Genomic DNA, 13,176 nt, shown 5'->3' on the forward strand with positions numbered 1-13,176 from the left:
ACTTGTATCGCTGTGTACATTATATGTTCAAGATTCTTCATACAAATTATTCTAATCTAAAAATGTTTTCTTAAAGCACTGCTTTATGTTATGGAGAGAACTTAGCATGTCAACCACAATAGGGACCATAAGCATCCTATCATATCTCAGGATTTGAACCAGGGTCTCCAGCATCTAAGCTGGGTCTACCTGGCTCTTTACCCCCTAAGCCAGCAATTGGTCAGACAAGTCTTAAAGTTATTATCAATATGGAAGAGAATGGGCTGTGATAACTCTTAAGTAATTTGACTGATGACACTGAAAAGTATCAGCCAAGAGCTCCAGTTCAGCCTGTAGGTCAATGCAATGGCTGGATACATTATATGTGGGTGACCAGTGTTCTAATCCTGCTCTCCCCTTTGTTATATGTAATCTATTTATTTTGACCTAGACCTTGTTTCCATCTCGATAATGACACTGAGAAACCTTCACATGTATCTCAGAGCAAGAGTTGGCTCAGAGGATAAGGAGCCAGGAGAACCAGAGGACACAGTAGAGAGGCTGGAGTCCCTGGTTCAAATCCTGGCTATATGGGATAGAGAATCAAAGTCCTTCTTGTGTTCAGGACTATACTATACATAAATTAATAGTTTGCCTAAGTGTTCACACTTAGGCAAAATTTTGCCAACTTCTTATCCCCTCAACCACTTACTTCCTAAATACACACTAGTTTACTATAGCTACACTACATGTACCCTTAGACAATTTAATCCTCAACTACAGTTCATTTATCAGAGAGGGCTTGAACCTAGGTCTCCACCATGAGAGACACAACAGCTATACCTCTAAGCCACCACACTGCTCAGTAACACTCCAAACATTTTGGTAAACATGACATTCAACTTATAGTCTCAGGAGCCATTCATTCCAACCCTAAAGAAGACCACACTATGTAGGCTACTGAAGTGTGGCATGATAGCTCAGTGGGTATGTGCTCTGACTCTCATGCTGGAGACCTGAGTTCGAGTCTCCTAGTGCTTGTGTTCTGCCTGTAGGAAACCCTCCTAAGGTCACTTGAATCTCTGTGTACATCATATGTTGAAGCTTCTTGATACGAATGATTCTAACCTAAAAATGTTTTCTTAAAGCACTGCTTTATGTTATGGATAGAACTTAGCATGTGGACCATAAGCATCCTTACTATATTCCAGGATTTGAACCAGGGTCTTCAACATCCAAGCTGAGTCTACCAGTCTCTTTACCCCCTAAGCCAGCACTTGGTCAGACAAGTAAATGAAAGTTTCTTAATGTCATTGTCAATATGGTAGAGGAGGGGCTGTGATGACTCTTCAGTAATTTGACTGATGACACTGAGAAGTATCAAGCAAAAGTTCCAGTTCAGCCTGTAGGTCAATGCAATGGCTGGATACATTATATGTGGGTGACTGCGGTTCTAGTCCTGCTCTCCCGTTTGTTATATGTAATCTGTTTATTTTGACCCAGACCTTGTTTCCATCTCGATAATGACACTGAGAAACCTTCACATGTATCTCAGAGCAAGAGTTGGCTCAGAGGATAAGGAGCCAGGAGAACCAGAGGACACAGTTGAGATGCTGGAGTCCCTGGTTCAAATCCTGGCTATATGGTATAGAGAACCAAGGTCCTTCTTCGTGTTCAGGACCATACTATACATAAATTAATAGTTTGCCTAAGTGTTCACACTTAGGCAAAATTTTGCCAACTTCTTATCCCCTCAACCACTTACTTCCTAAATACACACTAGTTTACTATAGCTACACTACATGTACCCTTAGACAATTTAATCCTCAACTACAGTTCATTTATCAGAGAGGGCTTGAACCTAGGTCTCCACCATGAGAGACACAGTAGCTATCCCTCTAAACCACCATCCTACTCAGTAACACTCCAAACATTTTGGTAAACATGACATTTAGCTTAGAGCATCAAGAGCCATTCATTCCAACCCTAAAGAAGACCACACTATATAGTCTGCTATAGGGCAGTACGATAGCTCAGTGGGTATGTCCTCTGCCTCTCATGCTGGAGACCTGAGTTCAAGTCTCCTAGCACTTGTGTTCTGCCTGTAGGAAACCCTCCTAAGGACACTTGAATCTCTGTGTACATTATATGTTGAAGCTTCTTGATACAAATTATTCTAACCTAAAAATGTTTTCTTAAAGCACTGCTTTATGTTCTGGATAGAACTTAGCATGTCAACCACAATATTGACCACATCCATATCATAACAGAAGGATTTGAACCAGGGTCTCCAGCATCTAAGCTGGGTGTACCAGTCTCTTTACCCCTAAGCCAGCAAAGAAGTTGTCTTGTCTCAAAGAAGTTGTCTTGTCTCAAAGAAGTTGTCTTGTCTCAAAGAAGTTGTCTCAAAGAAGTTGACGTCTCAAAGAAGTTGGCGTCTCAAAGAAGTAAGTATCCTCTCTCAGAGAAGTCAAAGAGAAGTTTCTTAATGTCATTATCAATATGGTAGAGGAGGGGCTGTGATGACTCAAAAGTAATTTGACTGCTAACACTGAAAAGTATCAACCAAGAGTTCCAGTTCAGCCTGTAGGTCAATGCAATGGCTGGATACAGTATACGTGGGTGACTGCGGTTCTAGTCCTGCTTTCCCATTTGGTACAAGTAATCCATTTATTTTGACCTAGACCTTGTTTCCATCTCAATAATGACACTGAGAAACCTTCACGTGTTGGCTCAGAGGGTAAAAAGCCAGGAGAACCAGAGGACATGCTGGTTCAAATCGTGGGTATATGGGATAGAGAATCATGGGCCTTCTTCATGTTTGGGACTATACATAACTTAATAATTTGCCTAAGTGTTTACACCAACTTCTTATCCCCTAGATCACATACTTACTAAGCATGCACTTGTTTACTATAGCTACACTACATGTACCCTTAGGCACTTTAATCCTCACCTACAGACCATTGATCTGAGAGGACTTGAACCTTGGTCTCCACCATCAGAGACACAGCAGCTATCCCTCTAAGCCACCATACTACTCAGTAACACTCCAAACATTTTGGTAAAAATGACATTCAGCTTATAGTCTCAGGAGCCATTCATTCCAACCCTAAAGAATGAATGCGCTCTTCCTCTCATGCTGGAAACCTAAGTTCAAGTCTCCTAGTTCTTAGATTCTGCTTATAGGAAACCTCCTAAGGTCACTTAAATCTCTGTGTTCATTATATTGATGTTGATTATATACTGAAGTTCATTAATACAGTACTAGTGTAAAAGTCTTTTCTTAAAGAGCCGCCCAACCAGGCAGCTGTATATTATGTATAGAAATTAGAGTCCAAACCACAATAACAACATTAAAGATCTATACCATATGCCAGGATTTGAACCAGGGTCTTAAGTATCTGAGCACAGTCTAGCTGGCACTTTACCCCTTGGTGAACCCTTGCTCAAGGACAAGTAAGGACAAGTAAGGACAAGTAAGGACAAGTAACTTAAGGTCTTTCTCAAGATGGAAGAGAATGGGTTCTGATTACTCTTAAGTAACTTGACTGATGACACTGAGAAGTATCATTCAAGGCTTCCAGTTTTGCCTGTAAGTCAGTATAATGTCTAGATACATTATATGTGGGTGACCTGGGTTCTAATCCGGCTCTCTGATACATTTTGATCACAACCTTGTGGCTCATTCTCTTCCATCTCAATGACATAAAGAAACCTTCACTCATTTCAAATGCTGGCTTAGATGGTAAAGAGCCTGGGAGAACGAGAGGATATATGCTGGTAGACCCAAGTTTACATCCCAGTGCTGGCCCTGTGGGGGTAGTAGCTTCATGCCCCTATTAGGTGACACTCCAAGTACTATACATAATTATAATACAGCTATTTGGTAGGAAAGCTGGGTATAAAAAAATCCAATATTTTTAAGCCTATTTGAATCATAGCTGTAGGGTTTTTTTTTCTACCACTGAGATTTAAAGGGGATGTGCGCTGCCCTGCAGTTCGGAGCTCCAATCACAGCGTCCGGAAGTTCATTACTCTGAACGCTGTGTGCGGGCTTCCGTGTTCGCGGCCACCGGGCGTGACGTCACGCCCGGCCCCTTCGTGACGTCTCGCCCACCCTCTCGTGACGTCACGCCCGCCCTCTCTACCAAAGTCTATGGGAAGGGGGCGTGACAGTTTCTTCATAGATAACTACTCTGCCTTACGTGCTTAAGAAGGTTTCTCGATTTGGAGACCTTAGTAATTTCAAGGTTAAAGGGGTATTCCAGGAAGTTAGTGTAGTTCATAATATAGTGTCTGTACCTGTGTGTGATGGTTTTCTCACAATTCTTATTGTGCTTTTAGTGCCGCACACCCTCCGCATTTGGGATCACTGGGGAGACAAGCATGTGGTTTCTCAGCACCCTGGTCCAATGACACCTTTGCTTCAAAATCTGCCATTCCCTCTGGGTTTGTGGGCAACTAAGCTTTTCACCAATGGTGCTGTGCTTTCCATCGCTTCGTTGCAGGCTACCATGACTGCTTCCTCCCTTTGTTGGCTTGAATGTGACCAGCTGATCTTGTTTATTCAGTCCATTGGTTCTCAGGGGTCTTGTTCAACTGAATGTCTGGGTATTGATGCTTTGGTGTCTTCCCCATCTGCAGTCCCCCACTGCCTTTCACAATTGTACCAAGTTCTGCTAGGATGTTGTACACAGGAGTGAATGCCCTACTTTGGTAAACAGGAGGCCAACCTAGGGATATCTCCCGATTATGGTCTGTCCTGAAGATCTGGATCTCTAACCACTTATCTATAGCTACTAAGGCTAAAGAAAAGAATTCATTGTCTCTTGTTGGCACTATTGCTCAATTACTCTACTCCCGGGGATTTTTTACCAATGCTGGCGTTGTCTTTGATGTGGAAGATAGGTAACAGTACACCTCAAGAATCTGATCCTAGAAAGACTATGGGGGACATTTACTGATCTAGTCTATTCTGGGTATGCTTATAGACCAGTCTCCTGTCTATTGTGCTCCTAATTTATTAAAGATCTCACAGCCCTTGATAAATTCGGTGCTCAGACTTCAGGGTCTACAGCTTAAACTGCATTTAGACCTGCTCCAACATGGTCTGACATTTCAGCGTATTTTGGGCAGATGCGACTTGTCGCACAAAAGTCGCACTTGATAAATTCAGCACCAATGCATTTTCCAATGCATTTCCGTCTAAAATAGACTTGCATGCATCATGTTCTAAAAATCCTCCACAGCAAAAGTCGCAGAAAAGTCGCACATATTTAGACTGCGACTTTCTGTGCGACAAATTTAGACAGGAAAAACCAGTCTAAATCCTTTGATAAATCTCCCCGTGTGTGTATTCTGGTAGACAGCTCAGGTTACTCTGCTTCTTCTGGCAGTTGCTGGCCTGGTCGTTCCACGTCATTGGAAGACACAAGACTATGGTGGAATGGATCAGTAAACTTAGGGAGATTGGGATCATGGAGGTGATTGTGGTTGAGGCACATGGCTGGTCTGAATTATATAAGGCCTGGTTCTCTTGGTGTTCCTTTATGGATTCAAAGCATTTTTGGGCCTTTTTCATTGATTGACTTCTTTGTCATCTTTATACGACCCTCACCTGTATCCCTGCCCGCTTATTATTGTTCTTTTTCCCTTTTGATGTTTTTTCTAGATTGTTTAAAAGCATATCTTCTCCTCTATTTCCTTTCCCTACCCCCGCATTTTTTTCCTTCTCTCCCCCTACTTTGCCTTCTTTCCTTTGTTGCTCGTTCTCAAAATTTTTTCTTCTTCTGTACACTTTTTGCTATGGATTAGTTGGAGTTGTATTTTCCATCATTCTTCTGCGTTTAAAGGGTACTCCGCCCCTAGACATCTTATCTCCTATCCAAAGATGTTGGACCCCGGCTATCTCTGCTGCAGCACCCCAGACATCCGGTGCACGGAGTGAACTTTGCTCTGTGCCAGATGACTGTCTATGCGGGCGGAGGCTCGTGACATAATGGCCACGCCCCCTCAATGCAAGTCTATGGAAGAGGGCGTGCCATCACTCCCACAGACTTGCATTGAGGGGCCGAGGTCATGATGTCAAGAGCGGGGCGTGGCCGTGACATCACAAGCCTCCAGCGCTGCACCCTACGCGCTAAACGAACGCTGGGTGCAGCAGGGAGATTGCCGGGGCAGGACCCCGTCATCAAACATCTTATCCCCTATCCTTTGGATAGGGGATAAGATGTCTAGGGGCAGAGTACCCCTTTAAACTCTAGAGGGCGCAGGGTGTAAATGTACGCACGCGCTGCCTGGTACTTCCAGCACCAGGGTGTGCATTTACACCCTGGGGCATGTATGCTCTATGCAGTGAGAGCGCAGGAGCTGCCATCAGCAGCTAGGGATCTGTAGTAGTGGCGGAAGTCAGCGATCACATTGCATTGCATTGAGCAATTAAAAAGAAAAAAAAAAAGCAAAGAAAAGTTTTAACAAATGTTAAAAAAAGCACCTCCAGAAAAAAAAAATGTAACCCACCTATTTTCCCATTGCACAACTAAAAAAAAAAACACAAAACAATAAAACATACTTTGTGTCGCCATGTGCGTAAATGTCCGAAGGTGATCAAAGTTTCATATTTGCAAAAGTTGTGCCGAAAAAAAAATACAGATAATGGAGTAAAAAATTAGCTGTAGAGATAAATCATGGCTTGAAGGAGTCATAATGACGGTCTTGGCTTTATGGAGAGAGAAAAAAAATAAAGAATGAAAAAAATAAATAAAAAGAAGTCCCAGGATAGAACTATAAATGATTATATAGTCCACATATGGCCGGTTATTTATAGATGTATTACATTGCAATTTTTTTTGTATTAAAACCGCAAATCCTGGCCTGACCATTGGTTGGACGACCTGACCTGAAGGAGGAGTCAGTTTTGGTTATTGGACCCGGACTTGTGGCCAGAAGACATATGCAAAAATTTGACTTTAAAACGTCTGTGTAAAACTGGCCTAAGGGGGTTATATTGGTTGGTATATACTGTGGGTGTGTCTTTTTTTTATTATTTATTATTAAAAAGGTACTCCGCTGCTCAGTATTTGGAACAAACTGTTCCGAACGCTGGAGACGGGAGCTTGTGACATAGCCGTCACGCCCCCTCCCATAGACTTGCATTGAGGGGCGGGGCTGTCACACCCCCTCCCATAGACTTGCATCGAGGAGGTGGGGCGTGATGTCATGAGGGGGCAGGGCTATGACGTCACGAGCTCCCGGCCCCGGCTCCAGCGTTCAGAACAGTTTGTTCCAAACGCTGAGCAGCAGAGTACCCCTTTAAGCCACAATATAATACAATGACGTCACTATGTGATGGTAAGACATGGTCCTGGTGTGGAGCTATTTATATTTTTTTTTATCTTCCCCTTTAGAAAAGCCATAATACACCCCTCAAGGAAGGTTTTAAAATGTACATTGATGTATACAGATCCATGCAAAAACTTCCATCCGAACACAGATTTTTCTTCTCCCATAAACTGTTGTCATGTGATGTCTACACGGAAGGACACAGAATCCATATAGACGTTATTATGCACCTATATGAAACACCATGGCCCTCATTTACTATTCTAAACCCGACCTCTTTTGTCGTTTTTTTTTGTCGCATCTTTGTCTGCGCCATGTCGCAGACATCGTGCGCCAGTCTGCGACACCATGCAACATTTTTTCCCGACGGACCCGATGTGGATTCTCCCAAACCCGAAAAAGGGGCGTTACCCGACATTTCAGAGCTTTCCCACGTATTTATTAAGGTTTCCAACCCGAATTTATTGTATTGTTGTGGATTTTTTCCCGACAGCTCAGAGGAGTTGGAAACCAAAACCAACAAAACCCACGTGCGACAAACAGGATGCGACATAATAATAAATACCAGGGGAAAAAGCAGTCGGGTAAGAAAGCAAGATAGACTTACAACCCGATTTTCTTAGTAAATGAGGGCCCATATAGAAAAACACGGAACTCAAGGAATCCAGATGGAACTTGTGGCATTGGACCCATATAGCGTCCCCATGGAATCCTATCTGGAACTTCTTCAGAATACAATGCAGTACACAATATGGAAACCATATAGAAGTACACAATAAAATGTAGAGCTGAAAAGTATACAGGACTTCTATGGAATATGAATAAATCATGTGGAATTTTTTGGAACCCATTGGCCCTGATTTACTAAGAGTGGAGTGTAGGTATTTTTGTGGGTTTTAATTCCCTACAATTTTTTTTTCCACGGTATTTACTAAGGTTTCCCTACATTTTTATTTTTTTTTACACATGCTCTGATCTGTGGGGTTTTCTTCAGCTCAAATCCACCACATTTTCTGTGGAAACCTTAGTAAATATGTTGGGTTTTTGTGAAAACGTCGTGACCACGCCCTTTCTTGTGCCCACACCCCCTTTTCTCAACAACCACGCCCCTTTTCCTGGTTTTCTTAGTAAAATGGAGAGTTGGTCAGGTTTTTCATTTCTATATCGGGTTTACAATAGTAAATCAGGGCCATTGGGTTCATAAGAACATATAGTACCAGGTATACGCTGTATACATTTCCCCTTGAGAGGACAAGAAAGAAATACGAGGCCAAACTTAATTTATATAATATATATTTATAGAATATTTTCCTTTTTTTATTCCATCGGACCATATTGACATTCCCAATACATTTTCTTTTACTTTTTTTTCCTTAAAAAATGTCTTAAACAACACAAAAAAAATATTTCAGACAATCTATATACATATTTCCAGGAATTTGGTGTTTTTAACAATAAAAGCATTTAAATGTGACATTTTTAGATACTTCTCATTGCCCGTCCCCCCTTCAAGTCCCTACCTAGTCCCCAAGTGCTTTTATTCTCTGTATCCCCCAATATAATTACAAATTATACAGAATTCCTAATATTCCCAGCCTTGCCAAAGGACACAGTGTATAATTTATATATCAGCAACAGCAAAATAAGGGGGTATGTATTTTTTTTTTTGTTTTTTTTTTCGAGTTGATTTATTTTTAAAGTATTTTTTTTCTTTAGTTTTCATTTTGTTAATAAAAACTTTCCAAAAGAAATTCAGTATTTACACAGTGAATAAATAGATTATTATTACACCTGAACCTGCCTTTCAGGAAGAAAAGCTGTTAAGAGGTACTGGGGAGAATATGGCTTGAAACTTGAGGCTGTTGACCATAAATTAGGAATAATACAAATAAACACACACACAAAAAAAAAAATATATATATATATAAAAAAAAAATTTGAAAAAAAATTTACAAAAGAAAAAAAAAAAGTGTTCATAAAATGGATGGAGCAGTTTTGCTAGGAAATATTCAGTTTGATACTTGCTTGTAGAAATTCCAAAGTAAATTTGAAGATTTGGGCGATTGCTATTGGTTTCACAGTAGTTTGCATGTTCCTTGTGTCTACGCTCTAGGGTAAGCAAATATTTGGGCCATAGAATGGAACAGCTTTTGTCTATAGACCATTGAATTTAAAGAATTGTGTAGTGTTTTTGAAGTGCTACATTGTACCACCTGCCAGTGGCAGCTGAGATTTCCATAGACGTATAATACTGAGCAGATATTTCTTTCGGGCAGGTATCAAAGTAAAGAGCTTCCTAGCATGGCTGTACGTAGCCCTTCTGCAATCAGTAGGTCTGTGTTACATCAGATCTTACAGTGTTGTCCACAATTTTTCAACATGGGATGGGGACTACCGAAATATTGGCCAGAATTAAGAGCCCAAATCTGCCCAATTTTGAAGCACACTTGGCCAGTTCTGGTCAAATTTGAACCATAATAGTTAACGAATGACATCATCAGAGGTAAATGACATCATCCACGTGGCATGAGACCTGCACTTTCCATCTCCATCTAGGCTCTAAAAGGTGATCCATGATATTGGGCCTTTCCACCACATCTTCAAAGTGTTCTAAAATTTGGTGGAGTCCAGCCACTGGTGGACATGAGAACTGAGGTGCCATAGGTTGGACTTAACAAAAGCCAGACATCTAAAGGAAAGAAGAAAGAAGGGAAGAGTAGCTCCAATTTACCACATCAGAGCTCTCCTTTAGTGTTGCGCGTCCCAAGTGCTTTGGGCATTATTTGGGCTTTTTTTTTTTATTGATATTTGTTTCTTTAAATAGAAATGTATCAACCAGGTCCTCTCTTTAGGAGAAAGATCTACTGATTTCAGAAGCAGTCAACTTACATGAGACACAGGTGCATGAAGGTGCGTCTTGTATTAGCGTTACACAACGGTGTGTCGGTGCACACTCTACGTGTCGTTTAGGTGGCTAGGACTTGTGCGTATCAGTTTCCATGACTACGTCTGATGTGTGAAGTTTAGTGTACAGATTTCCGGACTTGTCCATGCTACCTGTTTTATAATGTAAGAAGAAGTGCTGTATAGTTAAGTGGTACCCTCCTCCCCCAGTTAACTTCCATTGTGGCATTTCAGCACAGCACTGGCACGCCCTCTGCAGTCACCAGCCGCCCAGTTCCTGGGTCATAAGTTCCTGCCAGGTAGTAGAGGTTCTGCCGATCTTGATAGCGCTTGCTGTGACTCATCTTGTCGTACTGCTGGCGGCTCACCACCTGGCACTTGTGTGAGATTGTCTGTACGTCATTCTCATCCTCATGGGATGACTGGTACAACGCGTTCTGCAAAAGGGAAGGAAATTGGCATTTAATGTTGGCAACTCCTGTTTGGTGCCATATCATAGGCAGCTATACATTTTCGACTATGGATACAGGTCCATCAGGGTTCAACATAAAGACCAACCTATTGTAGGCCCAAAACACTGAACCCTTCATGAACACAGGTGGGGGCTGTGCAATGCTCTAGCTGTGGATCAAGGCGAAAGGCAATATCACTTCATAAAAGTACTTAAAGGGGTATTCCGGCTTTATACATCTTATCCCCTATCCAAAGGATAGAGGATAGGATGTATGATCACAGGGTCCCACCGCTGGAGACCATCGCAATCTCTGTGCAGCCCCCAGCATTCTGTCCCGGGCACTGCCTCTGAGACAAAGACATGATTTCACAGCCACACCCCCTAGTGACGTCACACTACGCCCCCTCCATTCATGTCCCTCCCATAGACATGAATGGAGGGGGCGTGGCTTCACATCACTAGGGGGTGTGGCCGTGACGTCACGTCTCCATCTCGGAGGCAGCGCCCGACAGAATGCTGGGGGCTGCACAGAGATCGTGGGGGTCCCCTGCCACGGGACCCCTACGATCATACATCTTATCCCCTAACCAAAGGATAAGATGTATAAAGCCGGAATACCCCTACTTTAAATCTTTTATCTTGCCTTACACTGAAAACAAATGGAAAATTGACGGTTTTACACCAGTGGTGTTTCTTGGGCCTTGCATCAGGAGCACATGACGTGGGTCCATACCCCAGTTCCTCTGGTGCCTTTGCATTAACTATCATAACATTCTGTACTTTGGCCACAACTGTGCATTGGTTTAGTGGTAAAGTAATTTTAGGGCCTACCAACACCTGTGTGCCACCTTTTTTTTTTTTTTTTTACACTTAATGAAGGCTTAGCCCACCCTGGAAATTGTTTGTTAACCAATTGAAGTGAATGGAGTGTGTGCAGTCTAGAGGTAGACGACACACGCTCCTGACTGAGCGGGTTGGGGTCCCGTTCAGGAGATCGCAGGGGGTCCAACCACTGGGACCCCCTGCGATCTCCTGAATGGGACCCCGACCCGCTCAGTCAGGAGCGTGTGTCATCTACCTCTAGACTGCTCACACTCCATTCATTTCAATTGGTTAATACTTCACTCAGCCAATCACCGGCCGCAGCGAAGTCCCGACTCGGCCGGCGATAGGCTGAGCGGAAGTGTGACGATTTTGCCGAAAACGTCACACTGCCACTCAGCCTATCTCCGGCCGAGTCAGGACTTCGCTGCGGCCGGTGATTGGCCGAGTGCAGTATGAATCGCCGACCACCAGCAACCAGGAAGAGGATTGCGGCGGAGACCGGAGCCGGTTACCAGAGGCCCCGGGAGAGCAAAGGAAGGTATGTACATCTTTATTTTTTTTACTGCCAGCAGTATGGAGGACAATTTTTCTATACTGGAGTTCTCCTTTAAGAGGTTAAGTAAAGAGTACCTATCATTAAACCATATTTTCTAAACTAACGCAGATTATATTCCCTAACTACTAACACTATTCCTGCCCTTTCAGAGCTTTAAAAATCTGTGTATCATACTTTTCCCTTTGCTCACATTGTGTGAGCTCCCGGCAGGAGAAAGTGGGTGTTCCCCAGCAAGCGCAACATCACTGAAGCCTGCGAGAGCTGTACTTCGCCATGCCCCGCACACACTTCCTGAGATTTGTCTCCTGCCAGCCCGGGAGGAGACCATACTAACTGTTTGACTTTCGCAGGGAACAGAACAGAGCCACCTAGTGGCCGTTTTTTCAATCACATTAAAAACATATAAAGGTTGAGAATTTTAACAGCAAGTAAATAGCAAAGTGTCTTACAATTCCATAAGGAACAATATATAAAAAGTTTAGTTTGGTGGAAGTTACTCTTTTAAGACTCTTCCACAATGGGTCTCCATATGGATCATAGATGACAGGTTCCTGAGCTCGAGAACCCCTATGACGTACGTACACCCTAATAACGGCAGATAGGTGATGATGTCTTGATGCTACAAAACGTAATATTTAACTACCCCCCACACATTACTTTGTGCCTCACCTTGCCATCGCTGTGCCTTTTGCCCAGTTTAGTCTCTTCAGGATGGTAAAACCACTTGACTTTGACCACCATATTGCCACCCCAGGACTCCCACATGCTCTCAATACGTCCTATATACGGCAGATTGGGGCGTCCGGCCGACAAGAAAACTGCACATTCCCCAACATGCAGAGTCTCCTTTCCCCGCACTATGGACTTGTAAAACAGTTTTCTGGCCTTCCCTTTCATTCCTCGCCTCTAAAGAGAGAGAAAGAAAAGAGACTTGTTAATAAATAACATTGGCACTTAAAAGCGCTGAGATCTCATGTCCTCAGTTACCTTCCCTACCCACTAAACATACAGTTCAGGTCTATATTTTCATCCAGTGGGTACACTTTAGTTGTTCAGTGAAAAACAACTTTTCCCCCATTTGTAGGATAGGAGATCTGAGCGCTGGGACTGCTGT

The 13,176-nt window shown here is 42.8% G+C and overlaps 1 protein-coding gene across 4 annotated transcripts in view; it reads right to left on the bottom strand.

Moving 5' to 3' along the window:
- Positions 1 to 8,599: 8,599 nt before the first annotated feature.
- The window catches only part of BAHCC1 (BAH domain and coiled-coil containing 1), a 148,498-nt gene continuing 143,921 nt past the window's right edge, over positions 8,600 to 13,176 (bottom strand). For all 4 annotated transcript variants that reach the window (XM_056549712.1, XM_056549711.1, XM_056549713.1 and 1 more), the window contains 2 exons: positions 12,732 to 12,968; positions 8,600 to 10,664 (listed from right to left, as the gene is read on the bottom strand). In XM_056549712.1, coding sequence (XP_056405687.1) covers positions 10,458 to 10,664; positions 12,732 to 12,968 — 444 coding nt within the window. In that variant the 3' untranslated portion in view covers positions 8,600 to 10,457. The remainder of the gene's footprint in view (positions 10,665 to 12,731; positions 12,969 to 13,176) is intronic.

Source organism: Hyla sarda, chromosome 13 (assembly GCF_029499605.1).
Source record: "Hyla sarda isolate aHylSar1 chromosome 13, aHylSar1.hap1, whole genome shotgun sequence".
Lineage (NCBI taxonomy): Eukaryota > Metazoa > Chordata > Amphibia > Anura > Hylidae > Hyla > Hyla sarda.